This window comes from Gekko japonicus, unplaced genomic scaffold, assembly GCF_001447785.1.
Source record: "Gekko japonicus isolate JY-2015 unplaced genomic scaffold, Gekko_japonicus_V1.1 scaffold695, whole genome shotgun sequence".
NCBI lineage: Eukaryota > Metazoa > Chordata > Lepidosauria > Squamata > Gekkonidae > Gekko > Gekko japonicus.
Window position 1 is genome coordinate 114796 of NW_015159731.1, and position 26405 is coordinate 141200.

Consider the following 26405-nt stretch of genomic DNA (forward strand, 5'->3'; position numbering starts at 1 on the left):
TCCCGGAAATATGACTACTAAACATATTTCCAAAGGATTTTGATAAAGGTGATAGATATTTGATAGTACACCTATCTACGGCAGCAAGAATATTATATGCAAAATATTGGAAACAAATGGAAGCACCAAAGAATCAAGAATATGTGAATAAACTGTTGGAGACGGCTGAAAATGATAAATTGTCATCATTGATGAGAGGGACAACAGACCCAACCTTTCAAAAGACGTGGAAAAAATTGTATGACTGATACAATATAAATGCATAGTTTAAAGTAATGGAAATTTTGGTATTATTAATCTTGTTTAGTTAATTAGAAACTATGGTAAAAAGATAAGCGTGTACAGAAACTTAAGCAAGCCTATAGAAAGTGATTTAAGAAAATTGTTAAATATGGTAATAGAGTTATACTGATCTCTTTGTATGCGTTATGTATGTAAGTGGATGTTTGTTATATGTTGTATGTATGTTGGTTTGTGTATAATATGAAAAGTAATAAAAGTGTACCTACCGGGTACTTAAAAAAACCCAAAAAACAGTTGCATGTGCAGCAAATAAAGTGATCCATCAGACAGATCTCAGGCTGTGGTCACGCACACTCAGGGCTCTAGTCGGGGGGGAGCTCTCAGGTACGGAGCTCCGGAAGAGAACCTCTAGGGGGCGGGGCGGTCACGTGGTGAAGCCCCGCCCCCTTCTTTACCCCGCCCTCTGCTTCGATCCTCATTCCGTTTGGGAATGAGGATGAAGCAGGAGGGTAAGTAGCCGGGCCTTCTGACACACTTCCGGTGATGTCAGGGGGTGTGGCCTTCTGTCACTTCCGGTGATGTCAGGGGGCGTGGCATATGCAAATAAGTTATGCTAATGAGTTATGCTAATGAGCTCCGGCAGCTCTTTTTCTACAACAAGACCCCTGCGCACACTAAATAATCCACTTTCAGTGCACTTTCAAAGTGGATTTTGCCATTTCACACAGTAGAAATCCAGTTGGTAAATGGATTGAAAGTGGATTATTTAGTGTGTGTGACAGCAGCCTCAGTGTAGCATTTTTGCTTCTTTCAGAAACAGTGATCTGAACATTAAATAATTAAATCAAACTGATTAAACCCTATGTTGCACCAAGAATGGCCTTCACTTTTTCCCCCCTGTCAAATAATGTGCAAGACTTTGGGGCATTACAAGACCAAGCAGGATTAATACATTTCCCACCAAGACAATAGAATACAGAAAAATATAATGGGGAGTATCAAAGAGCTATGTAAAGTGTGATCAGTCTTCAATAGATCCTGAAACCTTCACTTTGGATATAACGGGGAAGAAAGGGTATAATAAATAAGGAACTGGACCTTGAACTTGCAGGACCTGGTTAGCCTTCATTGTACAGATTAAATTAGGGGGCTGAATAAACAAAGTAGATTTTTGGCAGGAAAGGATCCATTCCTCAGTTTAGCATCAACACAATATTTATTTATGAGATAAAGTTTCTATAGCCAAATAAAAATTTGTTGCCCTAAGCCAGCTTTTTAACTGCCAATTTCAGTTCCCATCCAATAAAAATAATAATAATGTATGTTACCAGGTTTCTTTTTTAAAAAATCCTATATTGTACAGTACTGGGGTCTCCTGATGTATGTTAAGTGTATGTAGAAACCCTGCAATAGTCTGGCAGAACTGTGTCAGGAGGAGGCACTTGTGTATCCATCCACAGGCCTCATATTGGAGGAAAGAAGGTTTCCTTCATGCTGGTTTATCACCTCTCTCCTGACACTGCTCCTCTAAACCCAAGGAGACTGAGCCAGTGTGTCCTCTCTGACCTATTTCCCTCTGCCTTTTGAAGGGCCCAGTTTGTCCTGGGAGCCCCATTGGAGGTTCCACCCCTCTGGAAGTCCCGTGGGGGTCTAAGCAGTTCCTGTGGGAAGCTGTCAGTGCCCCAACATCCCAGCTGCAAATCATCTCCTTGTTTCCCAACCCATGGCTCAAGGCTGCATCCCAGCTGCTCATCAGGCAGTGGCCGGTTAAAGGCCCAATCCCTATCAAGAAGTGGAGCAGCAGTCTTTGCCTTAAAGGCACCATATGCACTACTGCTTTGGCTCCTGGACATTGAGGGTGGTCTTTGGCTACTCTCAGAGTCAGGGAGCCTGGAAGTTGCTCAGGTCCCCCCAATAATGTAGCACTGCTTAGGTGGAAGAGGTGCTTATGAAATTCTTATCAATGAGATAGAAAGCAATTACACTTTTTGGTGAAAAGTACAGAAACCAAGACTGTGTATCTATCTGGCTCAAGCTAAGAATGTAAATGCTTAGCTAAGTGAAATGTTCATTCTGTACCCATGATTTTTTGCAGTGAAATGTAGACCATGATCAACCATTTAAAATGCAGAGACTTAAAGCAGATTGGTTTTAGCAATCCTTTCACAAAGGTTTCAGCAGAATATCTTGCCTTGTACAATGATCCTCCGCAGGTATCACTTTCATCCGGTCCACACAAATCACCTTCTCTGGCAGCAACCATGCCAGCAATGCAGCTGTTTTCCTTTAAATACGATACACAACACTGCTTCTGAGCAATTCTACAACAAATAAAACACAGGATGCTTTCAAAAGGAAGGCTAAAACTTCCACACACAGTAAAAATTGGTGCCCCACACTGAATGTATGTTTGGATATGTTTCCTGTGCCATTCAATTACATGGCTGTTTTACAAACTCAAAATACTAGGTAAGCAGCATCTGTCCATGTGCTCTATTTTATATTATTTTTCTTTATGGGATACTTGACACATATTTTTTTCCCTTGGATTATTTCATTTTTTTGGGGGGGGGGGGTGTTTCAGAAAAATGCATATTCACCAACAATTATTGATACAAATACAATTATTTTCTTGTACTTCAAATTAATTCCACAAAGCAACGTAGTTACCAAACTATCTGAATTTTCCTTCCACATCAACACCAAAACTAATAACTTTCAATTACACACATCCAATGACAAACATTTTTAAACTTCCCTCTTTCTCATCTCTATAAACCTTCTTCAGATCTATTCCCTTGGGATACAATACTATATAAGTTTCCAATAATTCCAGCTCCCTTGGATTATTTCAAGTGCTCTTTTAGTGAGATTCCACTTCAGTTGATATTAGCTACAAATACCATTAGAAATACATTTATATTTATTTAAATCATTTCTATACTGCCTTTCTACCCAGTTAGGGTCCCCAAGGCAAGGAACATCAAAACATTTTATCATTAAAACAGTATTTGAAATATATATAATAAACAACTTAATAAAAACATACACACACACACACATAACAACACAATCAGAGATGAAGGCCAATGACAGTTATTGGGGGTATGCCAAACAAAATAGAAACATTTTCACCCACTGCCAGAAGGCAATGATAGAGGGAGACAGACAAATTCCCCTGGGGAGGGAGGTCCAAAATGTTGCCACCAAAACAGAGAAGGCCCTTCCTCAGGCTGCCGACTCTCTTTTACCAAACTTGGGCTCAGAAGGATGCTAGTTAGGTTGGCTGATTACTGTGATAGAGAGGAACTAAGAATTAATTATAATAAAACAAAAATTGTAGTCTTCGGTAATAATAGAGTCAAGTTCAGATGGACTATTAATGCTCATGAAATAGAACAATGCCCCTTTAAATATCTAGGAATAGTTTTTCATGGGTCTCTGTCTTGGTAGGGACATCTTAAGGCCATTTTTTCAAATGTCCACCATACATTAGGAGCTATTTTTTTTTTTTTTAAAAAAATTCTTTTCAAATGGTGGCCAGCTAATAACCCCATCCCTTAAGGTATTCCAGGAAAAAGCGGCCATTTTATCAAATGCCCACCATACATTGGGAGCTATTTTAAAAAGTTTCTTTTCAAATGGTGGCCAACTAATAGCCCCATCCCTTAAGGTATTCCAGGAAAAAGTTACCACGCAGCTTTTGTATAGGGCTGAAACAGGGGGGTGGAATGAGAAAATACTTGACCAGCTTGAAATAATTCATAACAACTTCTTAAGGAAAAATCTTTGGTCTCCCTCAGGAAACTCCTACTGCAATCTTAAGGTTAGAAGTTGGACTACCCTCTATTACAACAAGAGTCCACTTGAAACTTTTAAAATATTATAAGAAACTTGACAGTATTTCCAAAGACCTTTACCTTTACCTTATTCTACAGTTATACTCCTTGCCCTTTTTAGAAGCTTCAAAGCTTTGGGACTCAAGCAAAATTTGTAACTGGCTTTTTGAAAAAGATGCCCTTCTGTGATATCAGTATGGCCTGACAATCCAAATTCTTTCTGTGGCATCCTCAGATTATGAAACACAAATTCTTCTCTTGTTACTTAGCTGACCTTTCTAATGTTACATTAAGAAAGGCATTTACTAGTGCACATTTTCAAACTATGCCATCTGAGTATTTACAGGGCAGATTTTTAAAAAAATACCTGTGGAACAACACCTCTGCCCTTGTGGTCTTAATCAGGTGGAAGATATTGCACACTACATTCTGCATTGTTCCTTCTATGGGTCTGTCAGGACTTGTTGGTTCACTGTGGGCATTGTGAGGAAGAGTGGGCTCCAGGGCTTGAGATTTTTGGAAGCTGAAGTCCAGATTGTGTCCTCAGAATAGAGAGATGAAGGGGGTTCACTCACCCAAATCCTCTTGTCCCTTTTCCTGGCCTCTATTAGCAGAGTTCTCCCGGAGTCTCTCTGTACTGGCCCCTTTTGCATACAGGTTCCAGGCCCTTCCTCCCTGGTCAGCTCTGTCTTCTCTCCTTAAATATCCCAGTCCTGCTACTGTCCCTCCCTCACATGCTTCAGAGGAGTGCGGTCACAGGGCTAGCCAATTCCCTAATTTGGACCCCCCGTTTCCATCCTTCTTCTTCTCTGTCAGACCATCTTCTCAAGGTTTGCTGTCCGCTTCCCCCGTCTCATCCTCCCTTTGTGGATGCACTTCCCTGAGGTGGTCAAGGGAGTAAGATTCCCGGGGGCCCAGGCCATACCTCCCCAATATGTTCACTCCTATGGCTACAGCAATAACAATAAACTTCACTACTATCTGTCCAGCCTTTTTGGCCCTGGCTCCAACTTGGTGAAACTCTCTGCCTGCTAACACCAGAGTCCTGCGGGATCTGTTACAATTCCACAGGATCTGCAAGGCAGAGATGTTCCACCACAGTCACAGTTGAGGACAGCAATGGTTTTTAACAGCAACAGTTTTTCCTTTCCTTTGATCCCCTTAGAATAGGGATGCCAAGTCCTACCATTAGTTGCAGCGGTGAAGTCCCGGCCCCCCTCTAGAGTTTTCCCTCGAATGATAGAGCGTCCCCCCTGCAACATGCCCGATGCGATGATGTCACCTCCGGGCACGTCTCTGTGATCCCGGCACTTTAGGGGTAGGGTTCCCCCGGCAGCCCAATCCGGGCCGGCGGGTAAAGGACCCTTTGAGCGGGGGTTTTCCTGCCCCCCACAGGGGACCTGGCAACCCTACCTTAGAAGCTCATTGATTCACAGATCTTGAATGGCAGAAGATGTTTGATTTCTAGAACATGCTTTTTGATCAGAGAAAATGCTTTGGATTTGTCCATCTTAACATATCATTAATCAACATTCCAACTATCATCAGTTTCTCATCCAGGGCTTTCATCCAAGTCAATTTGTGGGTATCTCAATTTAGAGTGGATAACAATAGTTTCAAATAGTTAATCACCCGGCTAAGGCCCTTTGCAGCCCAGCCCTAGTTCAGGACAAGATCAGAGTGCCATCTGCATAGAGTATAACAGGCACTCCAATCTCAGCTAATTTTGGTGGGGGCAGCAGTCATCAAAGATTGTTGCTGCATCATTTAAATATAAATTAAACAAAAAAGGTGCCAACAAGCATTCCTGTTGTACTCCCTTTTCCAAATTAAATGGATTTGTTACATTCTCATCATACCCACATCGTACTTGGGCAGTCAAATCCAAATATAACTGTTGAATGAGTCCTAGGAGTCTTTTGTCCATAGTAGTTTGATTAAGTTTGTTCCACAATCTGGGGCGATTTATAGAATCGAAGGTCCCCTTGAGGTCAATAAAAGCCACATACAGATGCCCTTCCCAAAGGATGAATATTTCTCAGCCAGGTGATAAGGAACTGGGCAATGGTCACATGTCGAAGAACCACACCTAAATCCTATCTGTTCATGTCTCAATAAGGCTTCTGATTCCATCCAATCCAGGAGCTTCTTTAGTAGATAAACAGAGTATAGATTTCCTAAAAAAGAAAGAAGGCTGATTGGTTGATAACAGAATGGATCACTTCTGGACCCCTTTTTAAATACTGGGACAATAATAGAATGTTTGTAAGAGTTTAATAGTTCTTAATAACTATCTGATTCACAATCTGCTTTCACCCCTCTTCCCCCATCATAAATGTAATGGGGGGGGGCAGAACTGTATGATGGTATCATATGGCTATTGGGTTTTAGAACTGTATTTTAAATTATTTAATAGACTGTGTTTTATATGAATCTGCTATGAACTACCCTGAGCCTGCTTGTGTGGAAGGCAGTATACAAACCTAATATAATAACTAAACAACTATACAAACGAAATAACTAAAGAATCAGGGGTTGGTTGCAGGGGGAGGACAGAGGAGTGGCGCTCCGGGAGTGAAGAGCCGAGGGGGTGGGCACATGATCAAGCCCCGCCCCCTACTCTCAGCAGCCCTCTCCTCTGTGCTCCACCCTCACCTCAGCTTTTCTGGCCCATGCGGAGGCACGAAGCCCCAGGGAACGCCTGCCCATCCCCTCCTACAGAGGCCCCCCCGCCTTTCCCATCCCGCCCACTTGGCTTTTCTCCTTTATGGGAGCCACCGTATGGGGCAAGAGGCTCGAGCTTCCCCCACAGAGCTGCACACCATAATGCTGCCATCCTCCACGCCCTCCCCATCGCACACAGCGGGTGGCGCACAAGGGAGAAGGCTTGCAACTGACTGCTACTGGCTGGAAGGCACCACCAGTGGTCCCTGTGCTGCTGTTGCTGCAGCTGCCAACACCACCACACCTTTAGGGCAAGCTGCTCACCACTCCTCCCTCCGTATCCCTCTCTTGGCCTAGTGCCTGAGCCGGGCAGTGGTTCCTGCAACGGGGCCAGAAGCACTATTCGGCATGGGCTCTTCCAGCTCTGTCTTCTGCCCTCCTCCTTGGCCAGCCGCTCTCATCCAATGGCGGTGTCCGGGGATGGCGAAGGGCGCCCTTCAGGAGCCGCTTCCTGATCAACTCGGCCCGTCTTTTCCAGCACAATGCCTGGTGAGCTGGGGGAGCCCTCCTCCCTCCTCAGGCCTCTGACCTGGCTTGGCTGCTTCAGCCTATCTGCTCACCTGGGGGGGATCCTTCTGGAAAGGCCTCCGCAAACCCCCTCCTGCCTTTCCTCTGTGAGGGCAGATCTCTGTGTTCCCCCCCCCCAATAGCTAACAATGCAAAAGAGTCCCATGGCACCTTTAAAGACCAAGGCCTATTTAGGTAAAAGCTCTCCCTCCTCTGTGAGGGCAGATCTGCGTGTTTCTCCCCACACACACATAGCTAGCAATGCAGGTGTCTATATAGCAGTACACTCTCCTACGGGGAGAGAGACTGTTTCGTTTATAGAAAGTAGCTCTGCAGTAGTTTAGTCAAATGATTGGAACTGCCCCCCCCATTACCCAGATTTATAGCAGTCGTCATGACCGGGACACACAGAACCAACAGAGGTGAGAGGAAAGGCTGGCTCCTTGGTACAGAGGCAAAGGATCTTCACCGGGATGTACTAAAAGGAAGGACAGGATTGCCCATTGGAAGCAATGGGAAACACTTGAAGGCCCATTGGAAATAATGGGAGCCAGGAATACTAATTGACTTGCATGGGCTCCATTGAAATACATTACAGTACAAGTAGAGTTGCAATAAAATTGCAGAATGGATTTTCCATTAGGGTCTGTGGGCCCAAACAGACTACTCTGGTTCTGGAATGACAGGCCCCAGAGTGGAATGACAGCCCCTGGATGCAGTAGGTCCCACTCCTACAAACCTAATATAATAACTCTAGTCCAAAGATGACAAGAGTGGATGGAAATGGCGGTCCTTAAGGTATGCTGGCCCAAGCCATATAGGGCTTTAAAGGTTAATACATGCACCTTTAATTGGACCCAGAAGCAAATTGGGAACCAATGTAGATGGAACAAGACTGGAGTTATTTGGTCCTTACAGTCCACTCCAGTGAACATTCTGGACACACCACAGTGTACCAACTATAGTTTCCAGGCAGTTTTCAAGGGTAGCTCCATGATGAGCACATTGCAATAACCTGATCTATGTTACCACGGCACACAATAATCTGAATTTCTAATTCTCAAGTACAACTTCTTAAATGGTTTGCTAAGTCATCTTGTATTTTGTCTTTCCATTACTTGTGTTTAAAGGGCTGTCTGAGCATATAAGAGTCTAGTAACAGGTTCTAAAAACCTGAGCAGGATGCTCACCCCATCCACAAAACAGTAGTATGGGTTTTATGTACAGTTTCTTTTCCCTTTTATACCTTGCCATATGAGATAGTGTCACATCTGTGGCTCCAAAACTAGTAATGCTTTCCATTGCTAATTAAAGTGTTCATTCAAAAGTGTCTTTGTGTTGGGAAATATCAGTATATCTAATAGTCAACATGGCCTCATCTGAAGATACTTAAATCTGTGGATCAGGAACATGTTGACAGAAAACTTGGGGGAACCTAGGGAATGTGGAATTTTTGAAAAGTTATAAACAATGCAGGGAGGGGTTTTAAATTCCCCCACAAGACAGGACTGGTGTCTGCACATGTGCGGACAGCCTACACCCATCATGAGCAAGGAGGGGAGGAGGAGTCATGCCAATGTGTATACCCAGACACATGCACCATCAACCACAGCACTGCCACCACCACCTCTCAGGTGGGTGAGGAAGAGGAGAAAGAGCTGCAGAAGCCACTGTCCTCCCTTTGTTTGAACCAGATGGCAGTACCACTGTGGGTAGGCAGGCAGTGGAAGAAGACTAGAAGTCTCTGCCAATACAGGGGGAGGGAGATGGGTGCAGCAGAGTGAAAGGGGGCAAGATGAGTGGCCAGGAAGGCAGAGCAGTGGTGAAAAGGGAGGGCAGGCAGAATAGTGGGGTGGGGGCCAAGTTAGCAGACAGATGGGTGAGGACAGCAGAAAGACTGTTGGAGGAAGGGGGTGGGCATGGTGGCAGGGAAGGGGATCGATGGGGAAATGGTGATCAGGCAGGTGGGGTGGCAAGCAAGCAGAATTGGGGAGGTGGCATGTGCATAAAGAAGAATCCCCCTCCCTGTGTTTTCCTGTGGGGAGAGGAGCAGGAGACCAAGCTGAAGATGGTTGTGGGTTCCAAGGGAATTTAGGGTAAGCAAGCAGGGGGGGGGGGGGGGAAATGGGAACCCCTGAATCTTTCAAGTCCCAACTTGCAGAAACATTTATTTACTTGTTTATTTAAAATATTTATTAGCCTCCTTTCTTTCTTATAGAGTTCAAGGCAGCTAACAACATAAATAAAATATACAGAATAGATTACATAAAAACATAAAACCAACATTTAAAATAATAGTTTAGGACTGCTTTAATCAAATGCTGTCCTAAATAAAACACTAAACTCTGGGCCTTGAAATCATTTTCAGAGTTCAGTTCTGAAATCCAAAGCTCGAAGGGAGCTTTCAAAATCAGATAGCGGCTGAGAAATCAGACTTTAATAGCCCAAATCCAGAGAACATTAAGCATGCTGAAGTCCCAGTGGGGATTGTTAGACACAACATGCCTCATTGATTTAAATTGGACTTGTGCAACCAACTTTTTCTGGATAAAGGCTGTAAATTAAGTAAATTTTATCAGGGACTCCTGATAGGATCAGGCTGATAGTGACTTATCAAAAGTACAAGATAATAATACGTAATAAACATTCTCCAGGAAGCAGATGAAACTTGCCACACTCTATCTGTATAGCACATTTTATCCTGTCCTTCTTTCAGGAAGCACAGGATGGCACACACATAGATCTCCTTTCTCCCAATTTTGTCCTGTGTCACATCAATTTTTAAAACATGCATTACTAACAGTTGCAATCCTAAATAGAATTGCAGAATTCTAAACCCACTGACTTGAATGGACACAGAAGGGTATACCTGTGCTTAGTATACCACTATGAATAACTAACATTATTTGTTAAGTGCATATGTTCAGACTATTACATGCATTTTGTTACACTGGCAAGTTATTTTAGAGATGCCCAGAAATCTTTTATATCCTTATGTTCAGAGTGACTCTCAGTTCAACTCTCTTTCAGGCATATGTATTTTATGCTTGCAGAAAACAGGGAGTACACAAAGAAAGTAGAAAAGAAAAGGGCTGACAAGCAACTCATTACTTTTCTTATAGTTGTAACCAGGGCTATTTTTGGGCAGGAATACAGGAACGGAGTTCCGGCTGGCTTCAGAGTTGGCCACACCCACTACGGCCAAAACCTCTGCGTGCCTGGCCTGGAGAGCGACCCCCCCCAGGCGACTCTGAGGCGGATGGACCAGGGGGAGCCCTGGAAGGATTGGGGAGGCATTTAAATGCCTCCCGGTGCCTTCCCTGGCCTGTCCAAGGGCCAGCCTGCCCGGGCTCCCCACAGCTGCAGGGTGCCCGGGCAAGCCAAGGGAAGGCATGGGGTGTGGCCTAATATGCTAATGAGCTGTGTTGTCAGAGGTGTGGCCTAATATGCTAATAGGTTTCTGCTGTTGGGTGTGGCCTGTTATGCTAATGAGTTCCTGCTGGGCTTTTTCTACAAAACAAGCCCTGTTTGTAACTGAATAAAATAAGATATTTGATGTCTGCATATATTAATAACATAATGGTACGTATGCATATTTCCCCTTTCACCTGAAAGCAACCATATACTCATGCACAGGCATTCTGAGTCTTGATCAGCATAAATATACATGGTGCAATCCAGGCAAAATTATCCACGGAATAAATTGATGCAGTACTACTCCTATACCACTCTGGCTGGCATACTTTGTGATCAGATCAGGAATATGTCTTTCCCAAACGGCAAGAACCAGAGGCCTGTGAGAAAAATATACTACTCTTGCAGTTTCATGCAAAGAAATGTCCTGGTGTAAATTATGTACCCAGTTTATGAGAAACAGGCTTTTGCATGTAGGAGATATTCTCTGAATGACTCTGGATTGTTCTCAAGCAAAGATGAAGATATTATGCTTCTCTCCTGTTCAGTGTATGATCTGCACAGATACCATTCTGTTGTAGTTGGAATAAAAAGGCCTCAAAAGCTTCAGTACTTAACTGTGAGAAAGAGAACATTATTCTTTGTGACCTGATATACATACAAGCAGTGTTCCCTCTAAGCTGAGTTAGTGTGAGCTAGCTCACAGTTTTTTAGCCTCTAGCTCACACATTTTTGTCTTAGCTCAGGAAGGAAGGCTCCAGAGCAAACTGATTTATGCAGTAGCCAAATCGCTTGCTCACAACTTTAATGCCAGTAGCCCACAAAGTAGAATTTTTCTCATAAGACTCCACATCTTAGAGCGAGCATTGCATACAAGTAAGGCCATAGTATAATCCAGAGTATGCAGGTTTAAGATTATGATGTGTTTGTGTAGTGTAGGTCATACATCAGATTACACAACATAAGATGCTTGTGATTTTCCGCTTCTTAAATTTTTCAGCACCTACCTGCAAATATCACCATCTGTTCCACTTACAGGAGTTTCTGTGCATTCACTGTTGTCAATAGCCCACTGCTGTCCAGCGGCACAGCAAGTTTCAATTAAATCTTTTGTTGAACCTGAAAAATGGTAGACATAAATAGCTGAAGGATATTTAAATGTAGTGTATTACATTCATTCTTTAATCAAGGAAGTCTACATAGCACATTGGCTTTTAGACAAAATAATGGAACAATAATTGAAATGCATGAGAAAAGGAACATTCAGCACTTTAGGAAAATGTGACCATTGACATAATTTAAAATATCAAATTAAATTAAAATAGCCACAGAATCACTGCATATTTACCTAGGCACTCCATTAATGGCAGTAGCTTGAATTTGTGGTACAACCAATATATATTTGGCAACTGTTTGAGAGATGTGATTTTCATTCCCAGACAGAAAATTAAGTATCTGATAGTCCTCCGAATGGTTGGGGAAAGTGAAGCACCAAGTCTCCAGCTGTTTCCTCTTGGTGGCCACTCACATAGATGATGCAGTGGATGTGGTGCACTGGGCCTGGTCCCCATGTCTGGGAAACTGGCAGCAGCTCCAAATCTTCAGCCACACAAGGGGCCAAAACAGCTGCATCATTTGGGGCTGGGCCAGGCTGTATTATGACCCAACCCTGATGCCCCACCATACAAGGATGTGGGCTTATCCACAACCATTCACCCCAAAGAGCCCCCAATGCCCAAGGTCTAGAGGACAACTTCCCCAGCCTCTATACAAAGATGCTCTACAACACCAGCAGAGAAGGTTGCAAGGAAACCGAGAGCAACATATCAGTCACAGGGCTCATAGCCATGCCCTACTCCCATGGCCACCTCAACTCCAACCCCATCTTCCCCTACAGCTGCTGCAGTAGGGGCAGCTGCCCCATTGTTGACTGCCATCTCCTGGTGGCTTGCCACTGCAGTAAGAAGGGTAGGGGTACAGCCCACTGGCATCCATTGGAGGGGTCACCCAGAGAGGTCAGTGGGTCCACATTGTCGTCCTCTTCCCCCAGGTGCGTAGCTGTGTTTGTGATCCCCGAGCCAGCATGTGGCTCAGCCCCCTCACCAGACTTGGAAGCTGAAATTCTGGTACTAGTCTCCCAACTAAGCAAGTTGCCTACAGGAGGAATTGCAGGAGTCAGTGGGTGGCAAGAGGTACAAACCCCCCCCCACCCAGGGGTGCCCCATCTGTGAGGCCATATACCTACTGAACAGAACTTTGATGCCGAAGCCACCCACTATGATAGGCAGGATCATCGCACACAGCATGGCCTCTGCAATAGGCAAACCATCCACCACTGCATAAGGGATGCACTGGGCCACAGGGGGATGCATGCATCTCTGAGCTGGCTTGGGCTCCTTTGGAGGAGTCATTCCACCACTTCAGGACAGATGCCTCCATCCATGCTGCATGGCCAAAAGACAGAGTGGCACGTAGTCAAATAGCTGCCTCTGGCAATGGTGAAGGCCACACTGGCATGCTCCACCACCCAGCCTGTACAGCTGCACCTTCTCCACCTCAGGCTGGTGGCAGGCATCACCATCCACAGGACCCTGTGTGGCTATGCCAACATACCACAGGGGAATGATGGGCAGGGCAGGCACTGTGAGAAACACTGGACCATGGAATGCTTTCCGTCCCTTGCCAGCCACGGGATGGACATGGGACAGCAGCAGGGCACCTCTAAAGAGAAAGAGAAGAGATTGGATTTATACCCTGCCCTTCACTCAGAGTTTCAGAGTGGTTTACAATCTCCTTCCCTTCCTCTCGCCACAGCAAACACCCTGTGAGGTAGGTGGGGCTGAAAGAGAGAACAGCTCTTGAGAGAACTGTGGCTTGCCCAAGATCACCCAGCAGCTGCATATGGAGGAGTAGGGAATAGGGTTGCCAGGTCCCTCCAAGTTCCCAGAAGGGGACTTTGGGGGCATTAATGGAGGGGGCGGGGATGTTCCAAACGTGATTACATCAGACAGAAGCGACGTTATCACATTGGGGACCAGCCACCCCTGCTTCTTGCCAAAAGCATTTAAAGCATCCCTTTCAATTCTTTTAGCAACAGGCGGGAGGCCAGCACGTGAGAAAGAGCCCCTTCGTATCAGGAAACCCCTGTGGGACCGGGGGATCTGGCAACCCTAGTGGGGAATCAAACCCAGTTCTCCTGGATTATTTATTTATTATTTGTATTTATACCCCGCCCTCCCTGTGGACAGGCTCAGGATGGCTTACAGTGGTCAGTACAATGTACCTGGTCTACATAAAACCTTTTAAAAAGTTTAAAACAATTAAAACATTCATAACATTTAAAGTGCTCACAGTATTAATAATTCATTAAATTAGATGGCGCGCTCTAAATCTTCCGTCCAGGTTCCCAATTCAGCGATCTTCCGGTCTCCTATGTAGGTATAGCTCTAATTCTGCATTAGGGCCAGCTTTATACTACAGATGTTCAAGTAGTATCATTGTTGATAATGGTGGGCAGCTCCTAATTGAAAGCCTGATGGAAGAGCTCCGTCTTACAGGCCCTGCGGAACTGCAAAAGGTCCCGCAGGGCCCTGATCTCTTCCGGGAGCTCATTCCACCAGTAAGGAGCAGCCACTGAAAAGGCCCTGGCCCTAGTGGCAGCAAGCTTGGCATCTTTAGGGCCTGGAATAGTTAGCCGATGTTGTGACCCCGACTGTAGTGCTTTCTGAAGTATGTATGGGGAAAGGCGGTCCCTCCGGTATGCTGGACCCTGGCCATATAGGGCTTTAAAGGTAAGTACCAGCACCTTGAAGCGAATTCGGTATGCTATTGGCAGCCAGTGCAGTGACCTAAGCACAGACTGGATGTGCTCCCAACACGGGAGGTCCATCAACAGCCTGGCTGCGGCATTCTGCACTAGCTGCAGCTTCTGGGTTTGCGACAAAGGCAGCCCCATGTAGAGAGTGTTACAGTAGTCTAATCTTGAGGTGACCGTCGCATGGATCACTGTAGCCAGGTCGCCACGGTCGAGGAAGGGAACCAACTGCTGAATCAGCTGAAGATGATAAAAGGCCGACTTAGCAGTGGCTGCTACCTGGGCCTCCATTGTTAAGGAGGGATCCAGGAGCACTCCCAAGTTCCTAACCTCCAACACTGGCACCAGCGGCGCCCCATCAAAGAGCAGTATCCTCAACCCTGTACTGCCATGACTCAAGCACAGGACCCCGTCTTTGCCAGGTTTAGCTTCAGCCGGCTCAGCCTAAGCCAACCAGCCACAGCCTGTAACATCCATTCCAGATCTTCTGGTCTGGAGTCTGACTGGCCACCCAACATCAAATAGAGCTGAGTGTCATCAGCGTACTGATGACAGCCCAACCCATACCTCCAAGCAACCTGGGCAAGGGGGCACATGGAAATGTTAAACAGCATCAGGGAAAGCACCGCCCCCTGAGGCACCCCACATTCAAGTGGGTGTCTCTTGGACTGCTGTTCCCCTAGTGCCACCCTTTGTCCCCAACCCTGGAGAAAGAAGACAAGCCATTGCAAGGCAAGCCCCTGTATCTCCACGTTGGCGAGGTGGTGGGTCAGCAACTGGTGGTCGACCATGTTGAATGCAGCCAACAAGTCCAGCAACAACAGTGCTGCCAAACCGCCCCGATCCAGGTGCCTTTGGAAGTCGTCAGTAAGGGCGACCAGCGCCTTCTTCATCCCGTGTCCCGGGCAAAACCCAGACTGGAAGGGATCTAATACGGAAGTGTCATCCAGAAAGCCCTGCAGCTGTATCACCACCACCCTCTCAATTAATTTGCCCAGATAGGGCAAATTAGAGACCAACCGATAGTTGGCCAATTCGGCTGAGTCCAGAGATGGTTTTTTCAAGAGACGGCGGACCATTGCTTCCTTGAGTGCCCCCAGGAACTGTCCCTCTGAAAGGGACGTTGATAATCTCCCTGAGGGCACCCTGAAACCCCTCATGGCCCACTTTAATGAGCCAGGAAAGGCATGGATCAAGGCTGAATGTGGTTGGATGCACAGCTGCGAGCAATCTGTCAATTTCCTCTAGGCTGAGCGGGCCGAAATGCTCCAAAGCCAGCGAAGACATGCAAGGGGTCTCGAGTTCACTCACTGTTCCAAATGTGGCGGGGAGGTTGCGGCAGAGCACCAAGACTTTATCCACAAAATAGCTCGCAAATGCCTCGCAGCCAATTTCCAATTCCCTAGTGTTTGGTCTCCCCTGTGGCAGAACTGTTATTGACCGAATCGGTCTAAACAATTGGGCTGGGCATGAGCTGGCAGACGCAATCGTAGCCACGTAGAACTCTCTCTTAGCAGCTTTGACTGCCATCTCATAGGATCTCATAAACATCCTATACGCTGCTCTTGTAGCTTCATCTCGAGCACGATGCCACCGTCTCTCTAGCTGTCTTAGCTCCCGCTTCAAAGCCACAACTCCTGGGTAAACCAGGGAGCAAGCCTAGAATGAGGGTGCAGAGGGCACCGGGGAGCGATCTTGTCGATGGCTATAGAGAGCCAGCTATGCCAGTCCTCCACAAGCTCATCCAACGAGCTGCCAGGGGGCATCGGATCCTGCAGAACCATCTGGAACTGCATGGGGTCCATTTGGCTCCATGGGCGAGCTAAAATATGCTCGCTACCTAAACAGGGTCAGGGTGGAACCTTCAGATGAGCCTTCAGGGCATGGTGGTCCAACCATGGTACTGCCAAAGCTGTAATCCGGTCCACTGTTAGAGTCTGTGCTCCTAACCACTACATCAAACTGGCCCACCCCATGGGAATGGTTGTAAAAAAACGAGGTCTGGCCCAAGGGGGGGCCAGATGGGCCACAGGGTGCAAGGAGGCCCTCCAATGTAATATGTGTCTCTAACTACTTCCCCCTTCTCTCACAGCAGGATAGTGGCTCCACCTCTTGCCCACACTGTATGTTTGGATGGAACACTGATGCTGCAGGAGGTTTCATGCCAGGTGGTGCTACTGTGAGCACATCAGCACCCTACAGCTCCAAAACTGCACCTGCTAGGAGCAGCTCCACCTAGATGGGGCAGCCATCCAAGCTGCAAGGAGGTCAAACCAGCACTTCAGGTTGAGGCACTTTCACCCAGGGCCATCACCATCCTGCAGAAGGTGTTGCTGTTGTTCTGGTTCTTCTCCATGGACTCATTCCAGGTAGTCATGGCTGAGCTGCTAGAGGTGTCCCAGTCCACTGTGGGGGTCACCTGCTAGACTTCTACATGGTAGGTGGTCTCTGCTTTTGGGGGTGGGTGGGTCCACTTCCAGAGGCAGTTCAGCCTGCCTGGAGGTTGGCAGCCTGGTTATCAGACAGGTCCTGGTGGAGGGAGACAGAATCCTATTCAGAGATGGTAGGGGATTGATTACATTGGGGGTCCCCTGGAGGATCCCCCAGCAATGGGAGGGTCTCAGGGTGCCAATCCCCAAAGGCTGTGGTTATTGGCAGCTCCCCCACTAGCTGAGCTCTAAGCCACCATCTGCCTCAGGGCCACCGGCCACAGCTGCTCAGTTATGACCATGGTCGCTGGCTGGTGGGGGTCAGGGTGTGGGAGGGGAGTGGGGCACTGAACCTTATTCTGCACTGGGGCATCTATGCCATGTCTACTGAGCTGTGACTTTGCAGCCAGGCAGTGTGCTGCTGCTGTGGCTGCTTTTGGTTGGAATGCCTGCAGGAGGGTACTTGAGGTGCGGAAGCAATGGGGCATCATCCATGGGGGTAACCAGGTTTGCCAGGGTTTGCTGGCCCCCTGCGGATGCTTCCTGCACCTATCTGACTATGGTTGAGTTGCAGTTCAGTATGGTTTGCCCACTGCCAGATTATCTGTGAGCCACAACCTTGATGCAAGATGATAAGTCCTATGGTGACTGATGTAGCTCCGTGCCTGTTTCAATTGACATGTGGCCTGCCCATGCACAAACCCGGCTTTTATTGTCTGCTGTATGCTGTCATTGGCAGTCATGGGGTGGGGTTAAGCCAGGGGCCAATGAGTGCTGGGCATGGTGCCTGTTGGTCTCCTGTTGTTTTCAGGGCCACTGGGGACATGGTGGCTGGGGGAGGCACTGTTTCCTCACTCCATGGGGTATGCCATAACTTTTGATGGCATAACTTCTCGCCAGTTCTGGGTAGAATTTCCAGGCCAGAATGGCTTAAGGAGATGACTAACTCCAGATATGCCCCTGGGCTTGCACCCTCCCTGTTGGCACAGGGGGGTTGCATCACCAGTGCCCCAGTGGGTGACTGTGAAAGAGCCAGTCTGTTGCTTGGCACCAGTGCAGTGGCACTAGGGTGCTGCACTGGCATATCTCCAAGTCACTCTAGTATATCTCTGGGATACACCAGCATAGTGGCTACTCAGGTCCCTGCTTGCTTTTGCCCCCACCCAGGTTTGTGCTGTTACTTGCAATACTTAAAATTTTCCAAAGGTGGAGGAGGAGGAGGAGGAGGATGGATTTATACCCCGCCCTTCACTACCCAAAGGTGTCTCAGAGCGGCTTACAATCTCCTTTCCCTTAAGAAGAAGAAGAGATTGGATTTATACCCCGCCCTTCACTCGAAGTCTCAGAGCAGCTTTCCCTTCCCCTCCTCACAACAGACACCCTGTGAGGTAGCTGAGGCTGAGAGAGCTCTTTTGAGAACTGCCCTTTCAAGGACAGGTCTGACAGAACTATGGGTTGCCCAAGGTCATCCAGCAGCTGCCAATGGAGGAGTGCGGAATCAAACCCAGTTCTCCCAGATTAGAGTCCGTGCACTTAACCACTACACCAAACTGGAGTTATAGCCTTCTGCATGGGAAAATTACAGAACCCCCAAGAATTATAATTCATTTCTGCTAATTTCCAACTGAAGTAACATAAGTGTAACAGCTATGAGATCTTGTACCAGAGTAGTTTGTTTGGTCAAGTTCTGATTGTCCTCAATGCAGATGAGACATCTCAGCCCTCATAATGTGCCTAAAGATAAATTTGAAGAAGCTGAACTTTGCCTCGATCCCAGTAATACTCAGATTCAATGCACAAAATCAATGGGATGACTCTAGAATAAGTAGTTACTGGGCTGTAGCCATAGCCTTGAGCATGCCAAATTATCAGCCCATTAATAAGAGTGACAGAGGTGGAAAGCAAACTGATAGAAAATCAAAAATATGACACCTAGGTTGATTTCCTGTCACTATGTGTTTCCTTACTAATTTATTTAATATCTCATAGGTAATGGCATGTTTTGCAAGTTAGCAACAATATTAGCAATGGCTGACTTGCTGACAAAAGCAGAATATCATTCCCTTTCATCCAAAAGTACACATTAAGCTGAGATAACTAAGACATAGAATCAGAGGTCATTTTGGGGGGCAACGCGGGGGAACGCAGTTCCCCCGGGTGAGGTGCAGGGGGCGGGGCACATGATGAAGCCCCGCCCCCTGCTTCCGGCCACCCCGCTTCCAGCCCTCATTCAGCCAGGAGGAGGCAGGAGAAGAGGGAGGGTAAGTTGCTTCCTCCCCGCCTCTCCCCACCCCTGCCTGCCTGGGGCCAGGGAGGGCCTTGGCGGGGCTTCCTCGCACTCCCGCTGGCCTTGCAGGTCCACCGCTGGGCCCCTGATGTCAGGGGGTGTGGCATATGCTAATGAGTTATGCTAATGAGTTCCCCTAGCTCTTTTTCTACGAAATGACCCCTGCATAGAATCATAGAGTTGGAAGGGACCTCCAGGCAGAGGCGAATCTACATTTTTGGGACCCTGAAGCTTGAACTGTTATGGGGGCCCCTTTGCAACCAGCAACAATAGGGCAACATCCAACAAGGTCCAAAGGGCCTTGCTGCCCTCACAAGGATCTCAAGGTTCAAATGGCAGAGAACAGGGTGTTGGGGTGGAGCCCTTGAAAACGGGCCATACAGTGAGCCCCTTCCCACCAGCAAGGATGTCTGGGTAACTGCTATTATCTTCTTCAACGGGGTTATTCCATGGCAGATGACCGTATTTTTAAAAAAACAATTAACCACTACATCTCAGTGTGAAAGGCAGTTCAATTGTATATTAGAAGTAGCTATGATCCTGCGTAATGCAATTCAGTCAATTAGAATTCCAAAGGCTGAGGTACTGGTTCCAAGCAACCAATCATCACATTTTCTAGATAGTGCTCTGAGGTGATCTGGAAGCTAGGTGACAGTAGGAAGCAGTAGCTCTGTGTTCCCTCCTGTTGAAAGAAGAAAATAACCAGTTGCCTTCCCTTCTTTTGAGAAGAAGATTCCCTGCTTCCATTCCTAGAAAAATGAGAGGGCTCCATTTTTACATTAGCCAGATGGCATGAGATGGGCTCACCCAGAGTCCTAAGAAAGTATTAATACCTCCCCTCTCTCTAGTCATAGAATCATAGAGTTGTAAGAGACCATACAAGCCATCTAGTCCAACCCCCTGCTCAATGCAGGGTCAGCCTAGAGCATCCCTGACAAGTGTTTGTCCAGAAGCTGCTTAAAGACTACCAGTGAGGGGGAGCTCACCACCTCCCTAGGCAGCTGATTCCACTGTTGCACAACTCTTACTGTAAAAACGTTTTTCCTAATATCCAGTTGTTACCTTTCAGCCTGTAATTTAAGCCCATTATCATGAGTCCTATCCTCTGCTGCCAATAGGAATAGCTCCTTGGCCTCCCTAGACCAGTGTTTGAGAAACACTGCTACAGAACCAGCTCCGTTCAAGAATGTGTTGGAAAGGGGTGTGGTGGGGATTCTGTAAATCTAGGATAATAGACTAGTATAATAATTTTTTTGCGACCTTGCAACTCTATGGTTTCATTTTGCGAAGATAACATTTCAAGTTCCGCCTTAGTCCAAGCAGCTGAAAGACATCTTGAATATTGTTATTTCAAAAGATGCTCAGGATTTGAATAGTCTCCAGAGCAAAAATAATCCACATTTCTTCAAAATGCCTTTCAAGTTGACTTTGATTGCCTGATAGTTGCTGGCCTGGCTCCTTTGGTAAGATTCTGAAGGAACTATGATCTGGGCTACTGTGATTTGATAAGAAGAGACTCCAAGAAGAAGAAGAAAAAGAAGAGATTGGATCTATACCCTTCCCTTCACTTGGAGTCTCAGAGAGGCTCACAAACTCCTTTCCCTTCCCCTCCCCACAACAGACACCCTGTGAGGTAGGTGGGGCTGAGAGAGCTCTTTCTAGACCTGCTCTTTCAAGGACAGCTCTTGTCAGAACTATGGCTTGCCCAAGGTCATCCAGCAGCTGCATGTGAAGGTGTGGGGAATCAAACCCGGTTCTCCCAGATTAGCGTCCACACACTTAACCACTACACCAAACTGGCATTGTTGATCTGGTTTTCAACATCCCTTTACCATTTTGGTCCTAATTGCTCAAAGGTTCAGTGGTTTCAGTCCTTGGACTATAAATTTTATCTGTGGTGTTTCCTCAGCTTCAGCATCTATGAAAGTAAGATCGCAAGCACAAAGGCAGCTGATGTACATTTTTGCTCCTAGGTTGTCTTTGAACTTTTTTCTATAGAGTAGCCACAAGAGAGTTACAGATCAGCTATCAGAAAGAAAACAACGGGACAGAAAAAATACATGTTGATGTTGGAACAAAGAATCCCAAACATCATGTCCTTTCCACCCAGGAGACAGAGTTTGCTTCACATGCTTCACAGTGGTATCTTATTAACAGACTGAAGTTTGATTTGGCTGCATAGTGTTTTCAAATGAAGCTGCCAGATGAATCATGATTTCACACTAATAATACAGAAACAGATCATTTGTGGTGCGATGGATTGTTGAAATAAGGTTTGAGTTTCCAGATGAATTTTGATTTGAAATTGCTATCCTACCTCAACAACAGAGTCTAAGTTAGTGATAATTTCTTAGTGTCAAGCATAGACAATAAAAGGGTAACTTAGCCTTTCTACAAATCACAGCAAAGAAGTGAAATACCTGTAATAGAGAAAAGGGAAATCTTGATAATCTAGCTTTCTACAAAGTGCTGTATTCCAGACTCCAAATCCTTCGGACAGTGATTCTAGAGTGGAGGAACTTTTACAGAGGTGGGTCATAGGACTCTTCCTTGGCAATCCTATAGATGCCAAGGTGGTCTGAAGTCCAGTCTGAAGAGCAGCATTCTACAGGACATCCAGAATAAGAGATTCAACACCTGAATGAAGCCAGGGTTTCATAGGAAGCTGAATCTATCTATTTATTTATATTTATTTCATTAAACTTATATCCCACCCTCCCTACGTTATAGGCTCTGGGCAGATACCAACATGTATATATCTGCAGTTAATGCAGATTTACAATTTAAAACATTTTACAGTAGTCAATTAAAAACCATAAAATCATCGACCTTAATTCAATAAAATCATCAGCATTTAAAACAACAACACACCTCAACAGCAGATAGTTTGGTCCCAGTAGGGTTGCCAGCGGGGGAATTAGGGGGTGTTCCAGGAGGGGGAGTGACCATCCCCAGAGCGATGACATCACTTTGTGTGACATCATCATGTCCCCACTTTTTCCCTACCATTTAAAGGGAAACTTCCCTTTAAAACGGGGGGGGGGAGCGAGGGCCAAGCGCTCCTGCCATGCAAGAGGCAAATCATCTCTTGCAAGGCAAAAGCTGGCTGCCCCCACTTGGAAAGAGCAGGAGCCGATAGTCTTACAGACCCTGATTCAGTCTAGGACCTACTTATTTGTCTTTTTGGTGGCCCAGAGGGACGGCCCTCACTTGGAAAGAGCAGGTGCTACATGTGCGTGCCGTGCAAGCAGCGGATTTGCTGCTTGCAGGACAGGCGCATGTGGCACCCACTCTTCTCAAGCGGGGCTGCAGACCACTGTTGGGGGTGGGGCTAAACAGCCCTAAACATTGGGGGAACCCCTGCCCACACCTGGGGACTGGCATCCCTAGGTCCCAGTTTGGCTTTCAGAATCTGTGGTCCCTGGGGGGGGGGAGGCCTAATCAAAATGGATGCCTGCTGCCTCAACTAAAGGCCTGGTGGAAGAGCTCCGTCTTGCAGTCAGAATCTACAGCTTAATCATAGATCATTCCTATAATCACTCCCCCATGGTGCAGCTAGAGACCACTCAGAAACACAGAACTGAAGCTTCTAAGCTAGGGCACTGAACAGAAGAAGATCCCTGCTGGATCAGACCAGTGGTCCATCTAATCTCACACAGTGGCCAACCAGTTACCCTGGAGGGTCAACAACAGGGCAGAGAGGCTGAGGCCTCCCCCTCTAGATGTGGAGGTTCTTTGTAGTAGCAGTCACTGATAGACTTATTCTCAATGAGTTTCTCTAAACCCTTTTTAAAACCATCTATGCCCACAGACATCACTGCATCCTCTGGCAGCAGATTCCATATGTTAATCACTTGTTGTGTAAAGACATGTTAAATTTTGTCAGTCCTAAATCTACTGCCCACAAATGTCATCGAATGCACTTGAGTTCTGGTATTTTGGGAGAGAAAGAAAAAGTTCTCTCTGCCACTTTCTCCACCCCATGCATCAAATATATAATACTTTTGGCACATCTGCAGATAATTGAATCCACAGATTGGGTCCACATTGGCAGAAAACAGATAATTCTGCAATCATGGAGTCTCCCTAGATTTGCAGAAAAATCTGAAAATATTTTTTAAAAAGACATTGGGGTTTACCCCCCCCCAAAGTTAGCATTGTCTGTACATGAGCAGAAAATATACCTACCTTCTCTGCTGGTGAATGATAACACTGGGATGGGGGTTAGGGAGCTGTAATGGACCTGGAGGCAGAGGCTGAGCCTGAGACCCATGCCAGGTTCACCAGCAGCAGCAACAGTGAGGAGAACAAGAACCACAATGGGTCTAGCAGCGGAGGCCAAGAGCTCCAGCCAGGCCCAGTGGAGGCAATGGGGGGTAGGAGCCACATTGAGCCTAGTGGTGGTGGTGATGATGGTTTTGGGGGCCAGGGAGCTGTTGCAGGCCCTGTGACAGAAGTTGGGAGCCACTGCAGGCTCACTGGAGGAAACAGTGGGGGGTTGGGAGTGGCAATGGGTTGAGCAGTGGAGGCTGGGAGCCATGCAGGGCTTGCTGGGGGCTGTAATGGGATTGCAGGAGCTGCACCAGGCTCAGCAGGGGTGGGAATGACTGTATGGAGGGAAGGAAGCTGCAGCAGGTCTAGCGACAGAAGCTGGGACCCAGCTGAGCTCTGAGAAGGAGCAGGAGATAGAGCTGCTAGAGGGGTGAGTGTTTTTATTTACTTTCAGCTGAGGTGATTTAGCTGAAAGGGTACTGTGTTTGGGAGTGTGTGGGTGAGTTGTTGTTTCCTAATTTGCTTAGAAAGACTTAATGCTGCGAATGTGTTTCATTTTGCTCAGTGATATAACTTGTATTATAACAACAAACAAATGCCTTCCATGCTCAGAGTATATCTCAGTTCATACCTACATAAGAAAGTTTATATACAGCAGAGGGTTGTTTCTATTTTTCCCTTATTTTTTCTAAAGCTATTGACACATCTCCTTTCATATTTGTACATGCCTTCCTCTTAGAACAGTGATTTTTATTATTCGCTCTGCGCCTGATAATGTTCTCTTCGTGCATTGATTCATCTTTATTTTATAAATTCTTTGGATTGTTTTCTTAGGTTAAAATTTAAAGGCTAGTCTGACAAAAAGCAAATGCAAAAACTGGATAAATGGAATAACCTCTCCAGTCCATGCATCTGTGCATCAGAGATAGAACCATCAGCCTGAATTATCTGGCTGACTTTGCACCTAATGTGAATGAACAGGCAAACGAATATTCCCTCTGGCCAGAATGCTGGATAATCCTTCTCCTTTGAACTGTTTGGGCCAGAGGTCAACTAATTTAGCGTGTCTGTAATATTTCCAAGAAAGCATTATTTATTACCTCCAGTGTTAACTGGGGAAAAGATAACATAAGGCTGTATCAGTCCTCAGAGATCCTTTAACCTTTAAAGACTCACTGAAAAATTGTAAGTTGTCTTAAGAAAATGGAGAAAATGGCTCCTTTGGAGGGTGGACAGTATGGCATTATACTTGCTGAGGTCCCTCCCCTTGCCAAACCCTGTCTTTCAACAAATCTTCAGGAATTTCCCAACTTGGAGTTGGCAACTCTACAGGCTCTATACCCAGGCTCTATGCTACAATCACATCTGTTCCAATCCTACAGACAGAGATTCTCACCTGAGGGATCTACAACAAACCTTTTTGGAACTAAACTATCTACCTGATGAAGTCAAGAAACAGTTTAACAAAGCCAGAATGATACCCAGAGAAAGCCTATTAGAAGATAGGCCCAAAAGGGACAATAACAGAAGACCACTAGTCAACTCAAAACATTTAAATGCATCATCAATGACTTACAACCTCTACTGAATAATGACAGTTCTCTTTTACAAACACTGGGGGCAAACCTTTCCTTGCACACAGACAGCCCCCAACTCCTCACCCACAATAATGCAACATCTAACTTGAACATGGACACTGGTACCAGAGTTTGCAATAAACCCAGATGCCGACTTTACTGCCACATACACCCAGACAACGTGATCACTGGAACGAACAATATTAACTACGCCTTCTCAGGCTCATTCACTTGCTCTTCTTCTAACATTGTATATGTCATTAAATGCCAACAAAGCCCTTCTATTTTCTTCATTGGGCAAACAGGTCGAACCCTACACCAAAGGATAAATGGACACAAATCTGACATTAAGAATCACAAGACTGAGAACACTTCAACTTTCCAGGACATTCAATTAGCGACCTCAAAGTAGGTGTTTTATTGCAAAGGAACTTCAGGAACAGACTGGAAAGGGAAATTGCTGAATTACAAGTGTTAAGTCCGACGCTTAACAAAATGGTCAGAGAGTGATTTCAGCAAAACTCAGGTTTATTTCAGCTCGACGATCACTTCTCTAACACGGTACAACTTCTGATAGCCCGAACAGCTTTTCCATTGCAGCTGCTCAGTATTTAAACATTCTGGGCTAATGTAGCCACACCTACTATACAGTTATCAACCTATCAGGTTGAGCGAATAAGGACCAATCAGAGTCTTTCCCGCTTATATACATTTGAACCTGATTGGACGCATTAGTCTTGAACTTCAATCCCTGTTCAAGACGAAGCTTAACATTGCTTCCTTATGAGATGTTTCACATTACATCTTAGGTATTCCTGGCAGCTTCAGAATACACTACAAATCCCTCCCCCCTAAGCAAATACAGTCATGAACAATCATAATCTCTTAGGTAGGCAGGTGCATGGCGATTTCTCTGAGACCTTCTCGGTGGACTAGGCTCAGGGTACATTTCTGTCAGTGGCACTCCGTTTGACTCTGGGACCGCAGAGTCAGGAACACTTCCGTCCAATTCTACTGGTTCGAGAGTAGGGGTCTGCCCTGCCTCTGGAACAGCACTGATGCCCTCAGGCCCGTCAGTACTCACCTCCTGGGGAGGTCGGGGAAGGTCCTCGGGGTCTAGGGACTCAGCAGGCAACGCGTTGGGACGGTCAGTTGCCCACCGCTGCCTCAACTGGTCTATGTGCCTACGCCACTTGCGACCATCAGCAAGCCGTACCACATACATTCGTGACCCAACTATGTCAACAATAGTGGCAGGTAGCCACGAATGACCACTGGCATAATTACGAGCATACACTT

At 46.2% G+C, this 26405-nt stretch overlaps 1 protein-coding gene across 1 annotated transcript in view; it reads right to left on the reverse strand.

The window, feature by feature from the left end:
• The window catches only part of FBLN2 (fibulin 2), a 225170-nt gene that overhangs the window by 70828 nt on the left and 127937 nt on the right, over positions 1-26405 (reverse strand). The window contains exons 3-4 of the mRNA XM_015428721.1: positions 11735-11846; positions 2435-2564 (exon numbers count right to left, since the gene is read on the reverse strand). Coding sequence (XP_015284207.1) covers positions 2435-2564; positions 11735-11846 — 242 coding nt within the window. The remainder of the gene's footprint in view (positions 1-2434; positions 2565-11734; positions 11847-26405) is intronic.